We start from the raw sequence: 23,084 nt of genomic DNA, 5'->3' as shown, positions 1-23,084 counted from the left end.
CCCGTCCCCATCCCCCCCCCCCCTTCCCCTCTTCACCAGAAGTTGCAGTCAAAACACCTGAAATCCTTACTGAAGGACTCAGTCCAAGCTCAATCAATGTATTCTGACTAATGCTTATTATTCTGTCCAATTTTCTTGCTTCTAAAGATGCACTCTTTGTTCTTGTCCTATTTTGTGAGGTTAAAGATCAATACTATGGATTTTTCCCGACAAACCCACCAAGTTTTTTTATTTTTTTATTTTTAAATCCAGACAACACAGGCTTGCCCCTTTCAAGGAGAAATGATCTTCACCTTCTTTTCAAAATCCTTTTAGCAGGCGTGTGTTTTCAAATGTGGTTTAGCTGTTGTTCACCTCAGTTTAATGATTTGATTTTATTTTTTGAAACCAAGAGCCCAATGGACAACACACTGAGTGATGAATCATACACATAAGATGATTGACCCACAAGTGCTAACACATGAAAGATGTGAAACTGTATGACACCTGACATTTGTGCATGTCATTCTCTAATCTTCTCCACATACTCACATATTTTCACACCTCCCACTTGAGCTGTAGCTACGTTTTATGCAGCTGGATGCAGCTCGCTGTCGGTGTAAAACGGAGGAGACAAAATGTATACCACTGTATGAATATTAAGGGCCCCGAGAGTGACCTTCATCATGTAATTAATGCTCTTATTTCAACCTCCTGACAGATACCAGCGTTGTTATTATTTGCAAATACTTTTTTTGTTTTTATGTGGCTTGCAATGGGAAATGAACCGTACGTAAAGCAGTACTCTGTCTATTCCTAATGCACCATTTGTGGTTTTTCTGCTCCACAGTTCAAAGTGTGTCCCAAGAGTCAGTGTGTGTCCACTCCGGGCCATCGTACCAACCTGTTCCTGCGGGACCCGGGAAGCGTCCTCATCACAGATTTCTTTGGGAGTGTCCGCAAAGTGGAGATCACCATGGAAACCATCAACTTCACCGACCATGTCAAGCAAGTGGAGAAGAAGTAAGTTGTATTCATCAACTTGTTACTAGTGGATTGTTTTCACTCAACTTTCACTTTATGTGACAGTTACATTGGGCAAATACTGTCACAGTCATGGATGGTCTGTACATATTGCTTTGTCAAAGCTACCAAGTTCAAATAGCACTTTGAATACTGCGCTGTGTATATTTTACTATATGAGACATAGCCCAGGGAAAAATCCATCAGATTCACAACTGTCTGCTTAAGCTTCTTACTTGACTTAAAGTTAAATGTAGACTGACCTTTTTAGTGAAGGCCATCTTTAAACAATCTGCCACTCTCAACCAGGTTTGACAAATCAGTTTTTTCCTCCTGGCACTATCTTAATATTTTTTTAATGCCCAAAAAGGTGCATTAGGGACAACCTGGGTGTGAAAGCCTTAAGTGAAGGCATCCTCCTTTTGTTTTAAATGAAATGCTGCGGGCTACTTTTGTTTTGTTCCAAACAGGCTGGACTTTGATTTCTGTTTAGAGCATTTCTCATTTGTGATATTGTTTCCTGCTCTTATGGTGTGTTGAGTGGTCTGTTTCAGGGAGAATACATCTCATGGTGGATGTAGCTGTGACCTCCCTGTAGGTGACATTATTGTTTGGCATAATAACAGAGTCAATTTAGACTTCGATAGATATTAACAGCTTTTTATAACCTGTGGCAGCACTTGAAGCAGCATGTGACAGCAAAGGGAGGATGATAATTGGACATGTTCACTGTCTGTTTTCAGGCTACAATTCAGTCAGTCTCCATACAGTGAGTGCCAGTGAATGAGCAGCTGTAATGGATTATCTGTGGCACTACCTTGTGGTGAACTGGACAACATGCATCAAAGTCCCATTTTATTACAATTTTTCCATTGCATCAGATTTCACATGCTGTGATAAGTACATATGGTCACTAGATGGCTGTAGTGTCAAACTCTGAAACATCATCCTCTGAGTGTGGTGACATGTTGTCTCATATTCGCCAGTTCCCATACACTAATCCCATAATAAGGACGTCACTCTGAGTTTTGGGAAAGCTAATGCAGCCTTCCAGACTGTGGTTAAGGAATTGATTAGAGTTCTCTACAAACATCTGTGCTAGAAATTAAAACTTTATTCAAAATTACGCTCCCCGACTTCTATTAATTCTATTAAGCTGGTCTTTAATTGAACCACTGGGAGGTTTTACAGTCAAAGAATTTAATGCACTTGGCTGCTAATTAGTAATTAGAGGCAATTGCCATACTGATTTTAGTCATTGGTTGTTTTGGCTTAAGGCTAGTTAGTGATTTCACACAGCTTCACATATTACTTTGTTATTGATTAGGGGCCAACACATTAGTTCCGCTGATCCCCTCATGCAACACAGAAGCACAGCACCAGTGTTACGCAGCCAACTGTTGCTCTTGTTCACTCCTAGAGAGAGAGACATTTTATCTCCACTTCCAAAGTAAGAAACCAGCGATGCCCTGATTCATTTGATGCTTAATGGAGCTAAGTTTACTGATGCACCAAAGAACTAGCAGCATTTTTCTACTTTAAGGAATGATTGCAAACACTGCTGTGAAAGTTCAAATACATTAAAGAGGCTAATGACACTTTCTGTCATTTTGTATGTCACATTAGTGTTTCTTCAGCCCCACTCAGGCAAGATTAATCTCACAGGGAGAGGTGGTTAATGAGCAATGTGCTGTGACTGTTATACCGTAGGTCTGGACAACATTTTAGCCATTAGCAACTTGCAAGATGTTGTACACACTCTGCAGGAAAACCATAGGGCTTATCAAATAATTAAATTTTATATCATCATTAATATTAACATTATTAAATCATTTACTGTCAATTTAATTGTTTACGCAGATGGTCGCAAACAACTCAAATGGCTCCTTCTGAATATAAGAAGTGGTGTTAGTGACCTGCAGCGCTGGATAGAGTCTATAAAAACTACTTGGGCTGTTAGTAGATCAGGGTAAATTATACAAAGGCAGATTAGACATGACAGAATTATTTGAAAAATGAAGTTAAAATAGGCTGAATGTTATGAGCAAGCTGGCATCTTTATTTTTCAGCTGTTACACCAAAGTGAAATTCAGTAACAAAATCCACCTTTATGCAAAAACACATACATTTTAAAATGCAGTTTTACTCTGGGCTTTAAAAAGACCAGCAAGTGTGCCAAAGAACAGAAGTTAATTGGATCTGTAATACTTATTGAAATATGGGGTGAAACAGCAAATTAGTGCTTGGGACAGGGTTAAAAGTCGTGAAATGATTAGTGCTTCATCGGTTGTTAGGTTGAGTAAATAATCAGCATATCACAACCATAGTTTTTCTACGTTGTATTGTAATTGTCCCATCTTCCTTTGACATATATAAGTGCTACCTTGAAATATATAGGTATAAAATTAGCATTGGGATCTTTTCTCATCTCCAAAACTGTCACAACAGGATGATTATGAAACCTCTGGCTGGACTAATAGCATTTCATAAGGCCTGAAAATGGGCTGCAGTGAGTTCTGCGTGTTCCCTCAGAGAAAAGATCACAGGTGTCCTCTGTAACAAGCCGATATTAAATATAGCTCTGCTTTAATCCACTTTTGTCAGATCATTCAGTCACTCAGACAAGTGCAGGAGGATATTTAAAGAAGAGGGGTACGTGTGGGTGCATGCAGGCCTACCCTCGCACTCTCATTGTTCTCTTTAACTCTGTTCTTACTAACTCGTGTCTAAATGGCATTTTACTGCAGAACCGGCTCTTCCATTAGGCACTTGATAGGGAGGATTTTTTTTTAATGGATCCTCCTGAATCCTCTTTATTTTACATTAGCTTAAAGGTGTAGTGACATTGTGTAGTTAGTTACTCACTTCCAGCCATAGGTGGTTGTTGACTAAAACACGTTGTCCTGTGGCTCATCTGGCTCCCAGGATAATTACGACGATCAAAGCTGAATTCATATCCCGCTGAGTTATAAAATGAACCTTACATGGTTTGTGGCCTTCAGCGCTGGTCTACAAACACTTAATGGGCTATTAGTAGAGCAGATGTTAAAAGGAAATTTGTTTGACCTAAATAGATGGCAGCTGGAGACAGCAGGGAGGTGTTGGTCACATCCACTAGAATCAGCTAAGTGGATTGAAAAATTCTCTCCAGAAAGGAGAGAAAGGATACTTTGAATTGAATTAGAGCTCATCTCTGTGCTAAGTAATGGGGCGAGGGTAACGGCAGTGAGTTGTCTGTGCCCTCAGTGACGTTTCCAGTGTCAGAAGGAGGTCGGCACAAATAGAGGGCTCAGCAGGAGATCGTCTCCCTGCCTGCCCACCCTTCCTGCTTTCTTCAGTCTGTGCTCCTGCCTGTCAACATCTGTCCTACCGCACAGTCATGCTGAGAAGAGAGATGGGCCGTGGAATAAAGTTAAATGGATACAAATAAAGAAGCAGGAGAGCAAAAGCCAGAGAAAAATGCAGAAGAAAAGGAAGTCGGAGAAAATATTGACTAGAATAGAAAGGAGAACATGTTGCTTCAGCCTGCAGGTGGTTGGAGGAAAGCCATGGTGGCTTTCTTTGTCAGCAGCTGTCTGACCCGAGCTTTCTTTGATTAGCCAAAGACATCCACTTAGTTGAACCTCCGCTCAAATGTGACCTTTAGCTGAGACCTTCTTCCTGACTGTGTGTCAGACTGTGATGTTGGAGACAAACAGATTTTCAAAGAAGAGACCCATGAAAGCATGCAACCATTTCGAAACTGCTCATGGTGACTGTGAGAGGTTGCTTTTTATTATTATTTGTTGTTATTGTGTTTTGTTAGAGCTTACAAAGTTGGTTCAGTTGTATGCTTCAGTTTCCCATAAAATAAAGCCAGTATACAGCTTAACACAAGCCTGATAGGTCAGTTTCTTATTAATGCTGTTCTGGTTGTTACCAGAACTTTTATTTCATCACTTGGATGTAAAGATTTCTAACATTAAATAAAGCAGATAAGTGAAAGTAATGCTATGGTCCAGTGGAGTAAATCAGCCAGTAGTAGGCAGCATATTTCTGCATTGCATTTGTGTGCGCTTATCCAGTGTCTGGTTTATGCTGATGAGGAAAACCTTGCCAAAGTAAGAGCTATTGAGATATTCTATATTTTTGCTATTGTCAATAAATCTCATGGGGGAAAAAAAAAACCTTTTCTTATTACTTTCCGATTTTCAAATTTTTACAGATAGTGTGAGGTCGCAGGTTTAATACATTAACTTGTTTTAGGGTCATGTTAACAATTGTCATCACTTTCCATGTGCTGAGCTTTTTTCAGTGTCCTTGAGCAAAGTATTGAACTTAAACTTACCTCAATAATACGTCAGTTTTTTAAGAGCATCAGTTGATTTGGTTTAATGTCAGTTTATTATTCCTAACCTACCATTTGTTATGTTCTTTAGGGTCAGTTTTCCATCTTTGAAAATGGAGAATAGTTTTATTCTTCCATCAGGTGAAGCAAATGCATATAAAAGCAGTGGTGGAATAAGTACTCAGACGGCACATTTAACATTCATTAATATCATATTATTGGATTGTAAATATTGATGCATTATTATGTACATCACATTTAATGTTGCAGCTGGTAAAGGTGGAACTAGTTTTAATTGGCTTATGTTTATAATTAGAATTACTGGTGGGAAATCATTAAAGTTTATGATTATACCGTCATTTTTGTACTAATCTGGTTCTGAAAATAACTAGTAACTAAAGTTATCAAATAAATGTAGTGCCTCCTAAAAGCTGCACAAAAACAATATGCAAAAAAGAAGGTTCCTCAGAATTGGACTAAGTACAGTATATGAGTAGATGTACTTAGTTACTTTCCACCACTGTATAAAAGTAACCTGTCTCTCACTAAGATACGTCTCTTGTTATGGTGTTGTAGTGGTAGATGGAGAGATCTACAACCCTCGGGTACCAGTGCATGGTTTCCTCTACATCCCAGTGATTTGTGTTTACTTTTGTTTTGTTCAAGGACAAATGTCAGGCCTACTACCTCTCACCAGGCATAAAATACTGTAGTACTTACAGTAAAAGTGAAGTCCCGAGGCTGCGTATCATAACCATGTTTCATGTATCTGCCCAGTGTTGCTAACACAGACTCCCCATAGACTTCCATGCGATTCTCGCTCTGCCTGAGGAAGAGCTCCATGTTTGAAAGATTCTGCAATACAGATTAGCTGTTAGCGGAGGCCTCTCTTGGATCGTCTTTCAATTAAGTGCCTGTATCTGTGCACATATAGATCAAATTAAGTTCTCTCACTTTCCTACATTACATTTTCCTGTCTCCTTTCTTCTGGCTGTTTATAAAATTAGAGAATGAGATGGCATGGAGAGCTGATGATTGCTGTGTAGCATCAAAAACAAACATTAGCTGTATGTTTATCTGTTCAGCAAATTTAGTGCCAGCCACGTATGTGCATCGAAGCTGATTCTGAAATTCCCTCTAACTTGATTCATTGCTGCATTTATGATCACTTGGGTTTTAGAAAAACATATGCACCATGGGTAGTAAAGAGCTCCCATAACACCTTTTATTATCATTAAGTAAAAAGCTGGTGAGTGGCTTGCTCAAAAGGTGTATCACTTTAAAATTGTGTTTTGTATGTTTATTTTTCTGTTCATTTGTATATAGAGTTCAGTAGTGACATACACAGGATCACATCCATTATTATCAGTCAATTCAATTATGTTTCCTCAGGATGATTTTATTTTCATTTGTCTAGAGTAAAAAAGAGGTTCATTTGCATTAATTTGCACTGCATATCATTGACTCGGCTCTGAAATGATCTGTCAATCACGCACTCCCCTGCTACACATACACCACCAATAGAAACACAGCAGTCTGTTCTTCTTCCTAACAGCGTTCCTTCACCACCGAGTAATGGTGTCACACATAACAAAAGCCTAATGTTTCCAAAGTGCAATTTACTTACTTCAGGTAAATGTTAATGCGGCGCTGTTTTGTGTGTTTTGTCTCGCAGTGTTGTGAATGAAGAGCTGCAAAAAGAGACGTACTCTTATGTGGACCAGCTGCCAGTGTCTGAGATCATCCATCAGGTAGGAGGCCCGTACAAACCGCGTGAACCAGCCCATGTTAGTGTAATCCAGATGTTTAACATCCTTCTGAACATCCAAGTTTTTTTTTTTTAAAGCCTTTGTGTAAACAGACATTTAGTCAGGCTCCTGTGTTTGTGTTATTTGAAGTGTGTCCACTCTCGTCCTTAATTTGGACAGAGAACAGAAAGTTATGTGCAACATCCACTAACAGATGTCTTTGTGCCGTTTCCATGGTGACGGCTCCAAGTGTGAAATGCAAGTGCCTCCTGGTCTCGGTGTGGCGGGGCCACCGTGAAATCCAGCAGAATGGATAGGCAGGATTGTGGCTAGAAATTGTGCGTTCACCTCATTCTCAAATGGATTGTGGTTTTCAGTCGGGCCGACCTTCACAAATGAACACCTATTCCTCCTCGTTCCACCTTTACAACATGCGCTCTGCATTCTAAACAGCCGGTCTCGAGTCCTGTAAAACACTTGATTTTTCCATTATGAGCCTATTAAAATACTGTTTCTATACATTCACTTCTACTTGTGCATCAGAAAAGTAAAGCAGTTGTATTAATCTTTGCCACAGGCAAGAGCAGACATTATGGGTGCTTAGATTTGGGGTTCAGCTGTGTCAAAGCAGAAAAATACAGAGAATGGATATATGAACATCTGCACCCTGTACTACTAGTTTGTGAGGCTTATGGCAATTTGTTGAGACATTGTTTTACAGATTGTTGTCAGCGTGTTTCGTGTTGCCCTGTACGTTTTCAGTCTCAACATTAAATTGACTTTTGTAAGCACTATTTAAGTTGGAGATTTTACATGGAATTGCATAATATTGTACAGGTATGTCTGTTATTGTGTTTGCCTTCTTCCTACTGACATTCATTCAGAAGGTGAACAAGGTGAGTTTTGCCTTTTAACAACCAAATGGCAAAAAAAAAGTCCTCTTTCCTAAAATGAATTGAACCAACATCCAAGTCCCCTTGTCATCTTCAATACCTTCATGTTTGATTTGTTAAGTGATCTGTATTGTATATTAACAGTGGATCAAATGAATACATGTAATGTGCAAGGTGTCGTTCGTAGTGAGGTGCCCCCGGAGAATAATCGCCAGCATTCTCGTGTCTTTCAGCTTGTTGTTTCGGTTTACAGTAACTTCACTGTTTTGATTGACTCTGAGCAACAATATGCAGCCGTTTTCAACAAAGACTCTAAAATGTCACTGTATAATACCGTACCGGCATCAAACAGCAGATGAAGTTGGCAGCTAACTGGTGAACATAGTGGAATATTTAGCAGCTAATCTGCTTAAAATTATTCTCCAGCTGTCTCAGTGACCTTGACCTTTGACCACCAAAATCTCATCAGTTTATCTCTGAGTTCAAGTGGACGTTTTGTGCTTAATTTGAAAAAAATTCCATCAAAGTTTTTGATATATTGCGTTCATAAGAATGGGCTGGTCAGACGGAAACATAATACCACTGGTTGCAGCTATTGCCGGCGTGGAGGCATAAAAATAGGGACTACATTGCTGATTTCAGTCCTGCTTTAAGCTAGCTGTGTTCTGCCCACTGACTGTACATATAAGCGGGACAGACCCACTGTGATGTCTCCCCCTGGATTTCTGAAGAGTAGTTTTGAAGCTGAAGTCTCGCTGTCGTCATATTGGTATCGTTTCAATCCACTTGCTAGGTCTAATCCAAAAAAATGGGCAAAGAAGCGGAGCGTGAGTGGAGCTTTCTAGACAGCTAGTGGCCAGCCACCTATGGTGGGGACCCTTCCGCCAGTCACTCAGAACAGCCATGCATTTAATTATGCATGACTTTGTCTCAATATAATTTTAACGGGCAAGTTATTAAAAAAAAAATTCACCCCTGTCCAGTTGTCGTGGCAGAGGAAATTAGCTATAGAGACCAAAACTGTTTTTTATATTGGGCTGTAAACATGTTTATTTCTGCTGTAAAGTTGGGCATTTTTACATGGAAGTCTATGGGGACGGACTCCTTTTTGGAGCTTTGCTGAAGAAAGTGTGACAGTTATGAAATTGCCTCACTTTAAACATTTAAACACATGGCAAGCCAGCTGTTTAGTGTGGTTTCCAAAACAACAGTCACCACTTCACTTGAAAAAGGTAAACGGATGTCTTGTGTGTTTCTGATTAGTAAGCAGGCACAGAGGCATCAAATTGTGAAGCTGGAAAAAAAAAAAAGGTCAATCAGCTTTTGATCTGTTCCTCCAGGTTCAGATTTCAGTGACTCCAGCAGAGCTGGAGCTGCTGACGTTTGATTTTGAAGCTGTGTTCTATATGTAGATGGACGCTGTAATGCTGCTGTTGATAGCAGAGTTCAGGCCCAGCTGTACTGAGGAAGTGGCTAAATAAATAAATACAGTAAATGAGTCCTGCTGCTGAAAAACTCACTGGCTGACATCGGCTTTAGTGTGAAAAAGGAGCCACAGTCTGCCATCCCAGTGAAATGTGCTGACCACAGGCCTGAGGCCTGTCAGACGATTATTGAGTACCGTGATGGGAAACGAGAGGGGTCTCCACACCCAGCGGCACTCAGAGAAATTAGCTGAGGTCTGCCTCAAAACCCTGGTAGACATGAGCTGGTTTCAGATCGGTTGCCTGCTGCTCACATAAGAATGCCCCATAAACTGTGAACGCAATTTTCAGCACACAGCAGCAGAGGCACTATAGAAAGCTTGAACACACACTGGCACAAACGCACCCCATTAAGCCAGCGTCATCTTCTCCTTGGCTTCGTATCTTGGCTCACTCTTCTGTCCTGCCCCCCCAGCGTATTCATCTTCATACATCTTTTTCTGTCTTTCTCGTATTTTGCACCCACACGTACAACACACAAACACACTCAACCCGCCGACCCCTGCCAGAGTTTTCGATTATCGGCTAGCACTCCTGCTGGGTTGAAGATGGGAGTCCTGACAGTTTGTCCTCTCTCTCTGTCTCTCTCTCTCCCTTGTCGTAGTGCATCCATAATGCAGCAGAATGACCAATGCCCATCAAGCCTATTGACAGCTCTCCTCTTTTTGATTAGCCGTCATATTGTTCGCAGCACTCATATCTTTGTATTCATGCTGCCGAAGTACTGTAGTGCCCTTTGGTGTCACTGCACAGATACACTGAAGAACTAGATGCGATTGAATCTCATAACATTTGATGTCTTAAATATCCCCAAGTGGTCTGAAGCTGATTTCAGTTGTGCCACCAACAAAAACTAATCTTCTCACTTCTCATCTTCTAAGAAAAAACATTTTTCCATTTGCCAGTAGACCAGGCAACAGCTTGTAAATAGAAAAGTCATCACAGTGACTGACAGTGGTTATATAAGGCTGTACTGTATGGCATCTGTATATAAACAGCCCCTCACTGTGTACATGGATGTGAGGAGTTGATTAATACCCTGTCACTGTTGGCAGTTGTCTTACTGGTGATGACAGGGTGAGTCCCCTCACCACCTTCTTCTCCCAACCTTGCACATCTCATCACGTTGCCAACGCCTAATCACAATATGTTCAGTGCTGGAAATAACTTGAAAGAGCTCTCTCTTTCACTCTCTTGTGTGTTCTACTTTTTCTCTTCCTTCGCTGCTGTGAGTCCCAGTCTCTGGTGTCAAATTGTTATTTGTTCCTTCGCCAGCTTGACGCTGCACCATATGGCTCCAGACAATAGCAAATGGAAACAGTGAAAATGAATGCTTTGCCTCCCCCCTGTGCCTCGCCAAATCCCCCTTGCTCTCACTCAGGCTGCAACAATGACATTTTTCCAAAGTGCATGTTGGGACTGTGCAGATCACAGGCCAAGCCCACTGTAACGGGCTCACTCAGTTTAATTATATATCAATTAGAGTTTCATTTGCTGTTCAACAATTACAATTAATATCCTTTAGAAAAGCAAAACATGCCTTATGTGAGAATAATGCATCTACTACTTCTACTGTCATAGCTTTAGTTGAGGGGCTTAAATGTCAAGGCAATACAGTGGAGTGTCCTGGCAGCGCACAATGGCTGCTGCTCTGTCATCTGGCTCTGCCCAACAGAAATTTGCTGCAGTTTTGACCTTGGAGTGTTGGTGTTTGGCAGCATGTTTCATATCCCCTCAATGACCATTAGCATCCTGCAAAGTCATGTTAATTAGCTTCGATCAATCAGATGGGTAGTCATTAATTGATTTTTCCTGGTGAATTGAATGCACAACACAAAAACATGTGTATAGCAGGCAGGGAACTTCAGCGTAGGTCCCTGTCCTTGGTTGTGGGATATGAATGGTTCCATCAGTGAAGGTCGGCTTCCTGCTTGTCTCTCTCTCAGCTGTTTTGTCTTTTCTCTCACTTACATGCCTGCTATTTTTTTCCTCTGCCTCCCTAATGTTTACTTTTCTTTATCTGGAGAAGCAGCATTATTTTCAGTGTGTATTTCTTTTCTTCGGGTAAGTCACAAACTCATAAATGTCTGAGGCCAGGTTAGATATTTTGTGGACTCAATTTCTGTTGGACTACGCAAGCTTTATATTTGAAGGTGCATTAAGTAAGTTTTTTTTTTTTTTTTCCCACAGTCTGCTAAATCCAGTGAAAATGAGCTGGAACAACAGCCCTTCTGTTGTTGTTCCAGCTTCTCCACCCTGTGTTTTCAAAGTACGGACTGTAAATTAGCCCCGTCTGCCACCTAGCTGAGGTTATAAGAAGTGTTTATTGAACCATGAGCAGTCATTTCAAACATCCAGCCATGGAGGAGCTCTTGGTGCTGAATGTCTGAAACAGTGGCTGCCAGACTTAAGAGGAGATGGAGAGGATTAAAAGCAGCTATAATGCATGGTCATGATTTTACCTCTGTGTTGAATTAATATTTTAACTTGGGAGTAATTTAAGTTTCAGTAATTGAATTTAATTTAAGTACTCCATTTTTTTTATCTCATTTCACAATGAGCATTCCTTTGTCTGTCTGCATTGTTTACTGCCTGTTAATACTGCTTATTTTGTTATACTAGCCTTATGTTGGTTTACTGTTTACTTGCCCCTTGCATGGGGATATGTACATGCACATTGAGAGCCGATGTACCAGAGTCAAATTCCTCGTGTGTCCGACACACCTGGCCAATAAAGCAGATTCTGATTCTGAAGTTTTGTGTAATGTGGATTCTAGGGTAGCGCTGACAATAACATCGTGGGTTGTTAATCCACTCGTTAACCAGCAACACATCACATTCATGATCAGGATTTGTTCTTTGAATCACACATAAACCAAGTCCCTAGAACTGCCATTTTCACCTGCTCAATATCGCCAAAATCAGGAACATCCTGTATCTTATGGTGTCAGTTTGTTTTGAGTTCAAAACTTGACTTCACCTAAAAAATAAACGATATATGTAATATGGTGCATATAACTCTTATCAGCCTCTTTTCTCTGCCTACTTTTCTTCTAATGCTAATCTAATGCCTCTCCATCACTTCCCTCTTGACATACTGCTCTGCTGACGTGGTTTTCTGTCAAAGTCGATCCATCTCCCTCTGCTCTTCCTTACCCTAGGGGCTTGCACTTTTATATATACACATACACTCAGTCACAGTCACACACACACACATCTGCCTACCATTGCTACAGAGGTCATCTGTCCCCGATGGCCACACACTACCAGTCGTCTCCTGTGAACATCCCTGGCAAGTCTTTTACTCTCAGCTCCTCTCACTGTCTTCCTGCCAGCCACTCTGTCCCTGTGGCCGTAGCTGAAAATGTCCAAACGCACATTTTGTTATGTGATTAGATAGTTGTAGGGTAATAGTAGCAGGAAAGCACCCACAGTGAATTTATGATTTGGAGCACAACGTGTGCCGTTTGAAATGAGTGGCCATGTGATGGCACTCTGAGCTGTCACATTGGTATTCACACAATTATGTCGGCGTCTCCGTGGCAGATCGCTGTCATCATAACTCTGTGTCCATTTGACTGGAAAACATGGAGGATGACAAGTCGAGTATGCTGGCAAATTTAATTGGGATCTGTGACAATGACCTTTTTAACTAGAGACGGGTCAAAACTGACCAGTGTTGAAACAGAGGACTTACTTTGCAGTCTCAGCAGAAAAGCAAGAGCCTGAAAGACGGCCTGCAAACACTTTGTGAATGTGATGCTTTGGTTAGTAAATCATTTTTCCAGGATGGAGTCTGTCACAGTAGGCTAGACTGGTCTGTTGAGCTAGTTTCCTCTACTTGTATACTAATTTTTTTTTTTTTTTTTTTTTTTGATTTTCTCTTTAATAATTTTTGTGGTCTGACAAAGTTGGTCAAGCATTTCCAAGAAAATTGCAATACATTTTTTTTTTCAAATTTCGAATGTTTAAGCTTGCAATTGTTTGTCCAAAGTTGCAACCATGTTTTAATTTGAAATGTCTTAATGCACCCAGAATACAAAATGAATTGGTTCTCACTTAATAAAATGATGAATTAGTGTGACAGACTTTAGCATTCTGCCAAAAATGCAGCCTCCTCGTTCATTTGAATGAGACCACTATTTGAAGCTGACTTCATTTTTGCTACATCACAGTGTAATGTAATCTGGCAGTGCACTGCTTTGGCCCAAGCAAATATGTGCAAGTGCACATTCCTGGCAAATTACTGTCTAATTAGACTGGTATGATTTTAGAGCATTTACCTAGCAACGGCGTTGTCCTCCATCTCAGTGGAATCTTTTTAATATAGGCATGTGACAAGCTGACAAACCTTTGGATCTATTACTCAGGCTGGACTTCACAAAATCAGGATCGTCACTCAAAGTGTTGCAACTAGCAGATAATGTGCGTCTACTAAAGACTCCATCATTCATAGTTAAAAAAAAAAGCTGATTTTATAAAGTATGTTTTCAGGGCCTTTGACACTGTGCTATTTTTGGAATAAACACCCATTTTGATGTCTACCAGTCTGACAAATAAAAACCAAATCTGAGATATTTCCAGTAGTTTCTTTCACTCTCAAAAAGAAGGAAGGACTGGTCCCTTTCACCATGTAACCGATGTGTCAGAGCTCATTTCTATTTTCTTCTGATTATATTTCCATTCTTTTATTATTATCAAACATTGTTATTCAATACATGAAACAGAAGAAAATAGCTAATATTTGAAGTGTGACAGGAGCTTTAATGTAGAAGCCCTCTGCTTCAGACCTCCTGCCCTGACTGTGCCTAGTGCGGACCTCAGGCTTGGTGTGCACCACTTTAGCATTCTGAATGCCGCTGGAGCTCGATTGATTTGACTTGATTGAGCTGTTAAATAAATTTAGAGTCAGACGTAATCCAATTTTACTTGCTGTCCTCCGTCTTTCTGCATTAGAAATTGGCAGCGTTGTCACATAAACTGCAGTTCTGTTTAAAAGACAGCTTTGAGCACCCAGTGTCTGCCATACAGAGGTTTCTCAGAGGCACGAGTGCACAGCTCCCGAAATGAACCTGCAATCAGTTTCACCAGCCAAATTAATACCTATTATTCTAAGAAACAATCATGCCTCTTCTAACTGATATTTCAGAATCAGATGCAGTGTTATTTTAGGACTCACTTTATTATGCAGCGTGTCAAGTTCATCTCCATAAGCTGAAATAATGCTGTGTTGTGTCACAGGAGCATTACAGTCAGTTACTTGAAAACCCTGTTTGAGCCATTGCTGTGTTTTGATTTGATTGGCTGATGACTGTGACTATAGCTGAGGTGTTCAGATGTTATGGTCTCAGCCAGTGTTGTGAAGCTTTCAGCTGCCATGGGCACATTTTGCTGGCATTTGGTGCTTAGTGGGTGGTAATATCAGACACGGCACATACTAACAGACCCTACGGTATGTGCAAGTCTCTCACTTGTGTGTACACAAATACAGCAAAACGGTCCACTTCAGCCAGTTCAGCAATTATTAGCCTCCTAAAATTCAGCAAAATTTTCAGTGTCTTGAGTTTGTACAGATCAATTTATGTATAAATTGCAATGCAGTTATAGTTTCAAAACTGAAATGCCACCATTCATCAGGATTAGTTTACTCTGTCTGCACTCTGTCATTAATTCAGTGGTCATCTGATAGTGCTTACAGTACAGTGCTTCCCTTAGGTTTACAGCTTTGGTGGTGGTGGGGGCAACCATGTAGAGAACTGTGTAAATAAGGTAAATAACACAAGGCTATTTAGTTTGTTTTAATAAAAGAACAAGATATAGTCCTGTTCTATAGGAAAGATAACGTTAAATGACTTCTGTTGTGATCTGGCGCTATATATTAATAAATAAAATTAACTTGACCTTCAAGGGGGGCCAGAGGTGCTGTTGAGGGTCCCCCCCCCACACCACCACCATATAATGGTCGGCTGCCATGTTGGTACAGGGCCACGCTGCCTCTTAATGCCTGTCTGTCCACAGTTAGAATAATAATTCACTGAATTCATTTTGGTCTATTTTTGCAGAACTTTGGTTTGTTACAGATCCAGAGCACTTCATGTAGATAGAAACACTGTTTCTATGACACAATGTTTAAGATGATCTTGCCCTTACATAGTTCTGTCTTACTTACATGCCACAGTTCTTTTACAAAATTGTTTCTAGTGAAACAGTGTTTTGCTGATTTACATTTTCATTTCACACATTTACAACGCAGTGTTTGCTTCCAGCATCTCAGCGGGGCAGTATTTGCTTCCAGTGTCTTAGGAGGGCTGTGCAGCTGCAGGCTCGGTTTGTAGTGCTTCTGGCCCTTTTCTTTTTTTAGGAACTGACACTTTGTCATGTTAGAAACATTCTAAAGAAGGATTAATTGAGATAAATTCAACATGTTGGCAACAGTAAAATATTGTAGTGTAATGTTATTTCCTGTTGCGTTGTTTTGCAGTTTCTTTCATTATAACGTCCAAAAGCAGCACAGATGGCCGGTGTTTTCTACTCTGTGAAGTAGCCAGAACTTCTCCTGCGGTGGTGGGAGAGAAAACCATCTTGATGTATTTGAAACAAGACTTAAATGTCATGACAAATACATCAGATGTGCATGGAGTGATAGAGTTTTTTAATAATGTGTTCTCATGTTCTCCCCACGCGAAAACAGGTCTAAATAGTCAATATCCAGCTTGGGCCCTTAGGCAAGGCCGTTAGCAGGGAGATGCCCTGCATCAAACCAAGCATCCCCTTTGCATTGCTAAGCTGTGTTAACCAATAACAGAGATCAGTAAAAGTTCGAAATGTGTCCCTATACAGCCGGTGGATAGCTTGGTGGTTAACACCACTGACGTTGGTGCAGCAGGTTGGGATTCGGTTCTTTGTCAGGGCACAGTATCAGCATGGGCCCTTAGCAGGAAGATAGATGCCTTGCATCAGCCCTTAATGCTATCCGCCTAGCGAGGTACTACACAAATGCTACGGCAAGGAGGAGTCAGGATGCCAGGAAATGGGGGAAATATCATCTTCTCCCCAACTGGAGATTGATGATCACAAAATTAGGCTTTTCTAGGATCATTAAGAGTAAAGGGTATGAGTAAGATCATGAGTAAGGTGAAGTAGTGAGAAAGGCGTAACTGAAGTCAGTGGTGTTAAGCACCGAGCGATCCACTGGCTATATAGGGACACATTTCAAACTTTTACTGGTTTGTTTCTCACATACACAACTGGTTAAAGACAGCAGCAGAAAAGGGGGTGCTGGGTTTGATGCACACTGGATATTGACCCCCAACCTGCCATACCAAAGTCAGTGGTGTTAAGCACCAAGCGATCCACTGACTGTACAGGCACATATTTAAAACTTTTACTGGCTTCTGCTCTTGGTTAATGCAGCTTGGCAAAATGATTTAGCATACCCTGACAGAGAATCGAATCACAACCTGCTGTACCACAGTGTGTTAACCACTGAGCTATCCATCTACTCTACAAGAACACATTTGGAGATTTTAAAAGATTAGAATTTATATTACTTTAAGTAAAGACGAGGACAAATGTGAACCGATATGTTATTGACAGTTTTCATTACACGTTGCTGCGGACACATTCCAGTCAGTAGGATACTCTATCATTTTAGCTTTGTTTGGGTCTCAACCAACTCTTCAAGTTCACCACATGCTTCACTATGATCACCAGCTAATTGCTAATATATACAGTATATACGGTCTGCTCTTTTTCTAGACAGGTAGTGTACTATGGGAGATTATCAGAGCTTTTTGTGCTGAAAATGTTTGCTGTGATCATTTTTCATATTGGCGTCACAATTACTGATTAACGCCGGTTACAGATAATGCAGTAATGGAGGTAACTTGGCATCTTGTCTTGGCTGTAGGCAGACTGAGTTTGTGGGTAATAATGATCCTGGACTAGGCTTTCACACCACTCTCTAACCCTCCAGGGGCTGTCAGTCTGCTGTCAGTTTGCCTCTGACTCCTACTGCGGTGTTCGTGTGTGTCAAGCTGATACTGATGTACTTGAGGAGGAGTAAATGTACACTGGGTAGTGTAGTAGTGCTCAGAGTAGGACATTGATCCTTTGAGTACTTGTATAGCAGCTTTACTGTTCTGGATGTCACCCTACTGTTACTTAGGCAGACTTGGACTTGTGTGTTGCGTGTTCAAAGTCTTGGGGTTTTGACTTTGGAGGCTGATACCTTTTCTGACTGGTGTTTTCACAATTGGATAATGGCAGCTTGTATAGCAAGGGATAACAGAAATCGCTTAAGTGTGTTCTCACAGCCTATCTGTAGCTTTGTCGCCAGCGGAGGAGTTAGGAAGATTTTTTTAGAGGTTAAACCTCATCTCTCCGCAGAATATTGCTGCCGCATTAGCATATAAATGTGCTCCTTGTGAGATGCATGTTTAATATGGGTGAGATTTAAAAGTATAATCATACACAAAGTGATGATGTGGCAGTGAATGGGACAAACATAAGACAGGGGAGGTGTACTGATGAGCTGTACCACTCGCTTTTTGGGTGAACTTTTGTGCTTGTGTGCCAGATTGCGGTTAGTGTACATCGTGTGTGTGTGTGTGTGAGAGAGAGACCTAACTGCCTGTGTGAATGACAGAGCAATCAGCAGTGGCCTCAACAGGAGAAATATACACATGATTACTAACCTGTATTCCCTCCCTCCCACCGTCCCCCCAACCCCTTCCCCTTCAGAAACCAAAGCAGAAAGACTGGCATCCTCCTGATGGCTTCATCCTGGGCCTGTGGACTCTAATCCTCCTGGTGTTTTTCAAGACATATGGGATCAAGCACCTCAAACACATCTTCTGAGGTCTCAGCTGTTTTGCCGCAGGACATTGGAGGATGTGAAGGTACAAACAGGAGCTTTAACTGAAGGGACATTAGGGGGAAGGTGCCGTTTGACAGGGTTTTTTTTTTTTTCTGAAAATGGAAAGGAGATGTCAACTGTTTGACCAGACTGTTTAATGCTATTGGTGCCTTTTTTACTTTGGGATTGGGACAAATACTTGAAAGTAATGCATCAGATATGTAAAGCTCCTACTCTGCATGGGCGTACCTTTAGCGTTTAGTGTTTTCTTAACTGAGCTCTAATGAAACGGACTTTGACTTATTTATTTTTGTGGCAAACGTTCTGCTTTGTCAAAGCATTCCATAATTGTGTTGATTTGGTTAAAAATGCACTAAACTGAGTCAGTAGATAAGAATTTAATTTATTTTCGAGAGTGTGCTGCATATTTCAGCAGCTGCCTTTTTGTTTAAGTGCTACTCAGAAAGTCTGCTTGGTCAGAAAAGGAAGATACGAGCTGAGAGGAGGCTGATTGACTGTGAGTGGGCTGTGGAGAGATTACTATTTAATGTCCCCTCTGTCCGTATACATTACACCCCTTGACAGTCATATCACACTTGTGAAGGATAACAATCGCACATAATCCTATCTTGTGTGATGGACCCATCCACTTTCCCATTCACCAAATTGCCCCCTCTGTGGAAACATCCATTAAGTTTCCTGGTCGTGCACTCCGCTGATTGTATTCTTGGTGATGGACAGCTATTTCTCGGCCATTCTGCGTTGTGCACTACAGCAGCGATAAGTGAGTAATAATCTAGTAAGATGCCGACCGTCCCAAATGAATCTCTTATCCTGGGATGTGCACTCCCTCCCTTTCTCTCCAACCGCTTTGCATTAGGCTCATTGTTTGGGGGAGTGACTGATGCTTGGAGCATATGGATCGAATCTGTGGCAGTTTAGTTTTCGGTGCGCGGACCCATTCATTGGGTGCCCACTGCCACTCTCCCTTGCGGCTGAAGTGGAAAGTAGATTGAGCTGGAAATGAAACCATATGTATTGGAAGGCAGCTGCTGCATCAGCCACCAAGGTCCTTTTTTATACATTATTTATGCAATGCTTATTTCTTCCCTGTTTCTTATTCCTCCTGCTCCCCTTTCAGAGACAGCAAACAAGTTTTATTTCCTCATTTGGTGAGATTTTGATGCCCTGATTAAAGATGAAACACTGAATCAAAGGAATGATTTGCATCTTTAACTGCCTGCTTTTCTTTTCTGACTAGATATTGAACTTCCTCAATTACCCTGTTATGCTATTTAAAGGTCTGCCTGGCAGAGCCGACAGTTTAAGCCTATTTAACACCACAAAGACAACGCTGAAATCAGTGCTGCTTTAGTTGACTTAAACACCTGATCTGTTGTTTCCTTACTGGAGTCATTTCAAACCATCCAGAAGAGGTTCTGAAATGCAGTTTCAGCTTGCAGTTCAAGTCTACTATTGTAGAAAGACAGAGAAACCATTGGATACAAGCCTCCATATAAATTCTGTGTATCTCCTCTGTCTTTACCCAATGAAAATTAATGGCAGCCTATCTCAAATAGATTTGTTTTTTCTTAAACCAAAATCAAAATTGACTCCAGCTCCTCTGAGCCCCCCGTTCCTACTTCAGAACTCGCAGATGCAATTCAATATACTCAGCCTTTCAGCATGGTGATGTACTCTCCAATCTCCTCTGTCTCTATAGTTGCCCTGTGCTAATAAAGATCACCGTTTGCCTTCGGTCACACCTAACTTGGACAATAGTAGAGCAGCTATCTCCAAATGGCAGGATGAGTCAGGCAGGATGCTCCGAATATGTCACGCAGGTTGTTCAAACAACGAACGGCATCACTAGTCACCAGCGAGTGCACACATGCACCGATTGTCTTTAGGAGCAGAACATCGTCGACATTAGCCCCATGTAGCATCCTGCTAAATTTAATGATTTACACACAAACACATGCCGTTTGAAGGCAGTGTGTGTGCGTCTGACAGGTTGTCCAATTTCCGTGGAAACTTGATTTCCAGCAGCTTGCCTGTCAGTGAGCCTTTGTAATGTCAGTCACTCCCAGGAATGATAATGCTAATTTCTGTCTTAGATTCTCATTCATCTGCAACAACAGCTGTGGCATAACTCGTGCTCAGCAGTGCTCGCTTACTTTATTTTCCCATTTAGGCGTCCTTAAACTTTGAGTAACAAAACAACAATAAAGGAGAAGAGAGATAAGCTATCACTTTGGTGGTGATTGCATAGACAGAGCCCAGTAATAAATAGGAACAGCTTTCCCTTTTCTATCCAGATTGCTTTGTTTGAAATTCATTCATTTATGCAAAGTTGATTTTACACCAAGTATAAACTAAGAAAGCAAGGAGTATTCAAATTGACAGTTTGATGCAAAAATGTATTATAAGCAAAGGAAATGCATGTTAAAACTGATGAGGCTGACACTTCTGCTTTGACCCTGGAGACAGTAGCTTTAGTAATAGTACATCTTTTATCAGCTACTGTTTTCAAGGTCAAGAATGAAGTTTCATTCTCACAAAGTGCTCAGAAAAATGGAAATTTAAGCATCTGCATTTCCATTTGGAAGAATGTTTGTTTTTTTCCCCCAGTGATCTTAAAAAGTCCTGAATTCAATATCTCTACCAAGCCTATAGTGGTATTAAAAAGTCTAAGTATTTTCTCTTGCCTGACTTGGCAGTAATGTTGGATATAATTTGACTGTCGGGGGATGTTATTCACCTATAAACTAAATTTGTTGTGATGGAGGACTGGCATTGGGAAGATGCAGTTTGGCATTGTGCAGGAAGCTGTTTTAATGATCAGACCTGTAGCAAACACCATCAGTACAAGGGCTGGTTTTACCAAACACTTAAAATACCTTAAATGTTTAATTGATAAAACCACCAATTAGTTTCAGAGGCACATTGCATTCACAAAAAAATTAAACTTTTTGGAGAATCTGATCTTGTAATTCACAATTATAAGATCTTTTCTCATTATTATGAGGTAATGCAGGGGCTACAACACTGCACAACTTGCCTGAAAAACATCAGTCTTTAACAAATTCTTTAGTATCAAAGTACTAATTCAGTGATAGTTGTCAGTTCAGCAAATATGAACTGTTAATAGCGAATTCTGATACTTAGTGTTCCAAATTTAGGCCAATGTTGCTGCCTACAGTGTAACTCACTATACAGGCCTACGATGTGCCGAGTTGGAAAGCTTCAGGACCTGATTGAGAATCATTGAGGTTTTAATATTTTGTAAGTATTTATGTAATTCTGACAGCACGTCCAACACTACATAGCAAAAGTGACCTGTTACTAGCTAATTTGGCATACCTAGTGTTCCAAACTGTAAACAAATATAGGCTAAACATGTTTGCTATGTGCTGTTGGATGTTCTGACAACCATCGCTGAATTACTTTGATTAAAAAAAGTTTATAAAAACCTGTCAATGTTCCAACCCCTACATTATCTAATTGAGAAAAGATCTCGTAATTATGACTTGCTATCTTTTCTCATAATTACAAGATATTAAGTCACAGGTCTCATATTTACGAGATGCGGATCGCCTAATTGCAAGAACCTAATCTCGTAATTATGAGACCTTTTCCCATAATTATGGGATCCTTATCTTGTAATTTTTAGATGGTAAGTCATAATTACTAGATAAGATCCTACAGTTTTTCTTCTTTGGTGAATGCAATGCACTTCTGTAAATAGGGGTGTAACGATACAACCAGCTCAGTTTGCTTCGATGCGTTTACGAGAACACAGTGAAACTGAAAACTAAAGTCAGTTTCTTCTTAAATATGTAAATTTTACAAAAACTGATTTGTTTCATTTTCTTATTTTAAAAAAATTCTATTATTATGTAGACTAGTGTAATTAGTGTGCGGCTAATGGCTCGTGTCGCTGACCCTAGTGAAGATCAGTGTTGACAGTTAGATATCACTAGCTTACTGGCCCCTCTTGTTAACCTAAATAAATGACCGCAGGGCCTTGACTTGATGTTTTCAATCCAGTTTTCATTTTGACGATCCATGGTGGCTCATTTCTGAATTACGACATGCTGTTCCAGGTATTGTCACACCCCTACCACCTCTATATTTTGTTGCTTACCTGGGCCTAGGCTCGCTGACCCCTGCTGTCACAGACTATGGATGGGGACGCCACCTCTCTGGTGGAGGCGAAGTAGGTGCAGGAGGTGGAGTGGTTCCAGTTAGATATCACTAGGATCACCTCTATGCATGTAACAAAAATAATAGTTAGTTGCAGCGATGACTTTTTTTTGTTGTTTTTTTGAGAGGGTTAGAAGAGGATAAAAACATTTAGTTTTCATAGTTTGTCATACTTTTTTTTTTTTTTAATGAGCCATCCTGAAGCAAGTACATTTTATTGATCTAGTAAAGCCTCAACTCTCTAACAAGTGAAGTGTCCATGACCCACTACAGAATTTTCCCTTTAACAGCTTGTTACCTTAATCTACGGTATTTTACTTCCCTATAGGTGCTGTGACAGTACTATTTTCAAATACAAAAAAAAGGCTTCTGCACTCAGTTACGAATGTGGCCAGGGATCTATTTGTAGCTCTGGGGAGTAATGAGAAGGCCATGTAGCTTTGCCTGTCTTTCATTATTATTGCAGAATGTCACAGTCTGATGTCACAACCAGACAGGAAGAGATGGACTGAAAAGTGGAAATAGCATCTGCTGTCAGTGGAGGGTGAAGTTAAGTCTCTTGCCCCC

At 40.6% G+C, this 23,084-nt stretch overlaps 1 protein-coding gene across 1 annotated transcript in view; it reads left to right on the top strand.

The window, feature by feature from the left end:
• The window catches only part of pigk (phosphatidylinositol glycan anchor biosynthesis, class K), a 27,464-nt gene extending 7,917 nt beyond the window's left edge, over positions 1–19,547 (top strand). The window contains 3 exon segments of the mRNA XM_020591580.1: positions 830–1,002; positions 7,005–7,080; positions 18,197–19,547. Of these exon segments, the coding sequence (XP_020447236.1) occupies positions 830–1,002; positions 7,005–7,080; positions 18,197–18,313 (366 nt within the window). The 3' untranslated portion in view covers positions 18,314–19,547.
• Positions 19,548–23,084: the final 3,537 nt, after the last annotated feature.

The sequence above is a fragment of the Monopterus albus genome, unplaced genomic scaffold (genome assembly GCF_001952655.1).
Source record: "Monopterus albus unplaced genomic scaffold, M_albus_1.0 scaffold14.1, whole genome shotgun sequence".
Taxonomy (NCBI): Eukaryota; Metazoa; Chordata; class Actinopteri; order Synbranchiformes; family Synbranchidae; genus Monopterus; species Monopterus albus.
The sequence above is the reverse complement of the archived record's forward strand: the minus strand, read 5'-3'. Positions and strand labels throughout refer to the sequence as shown.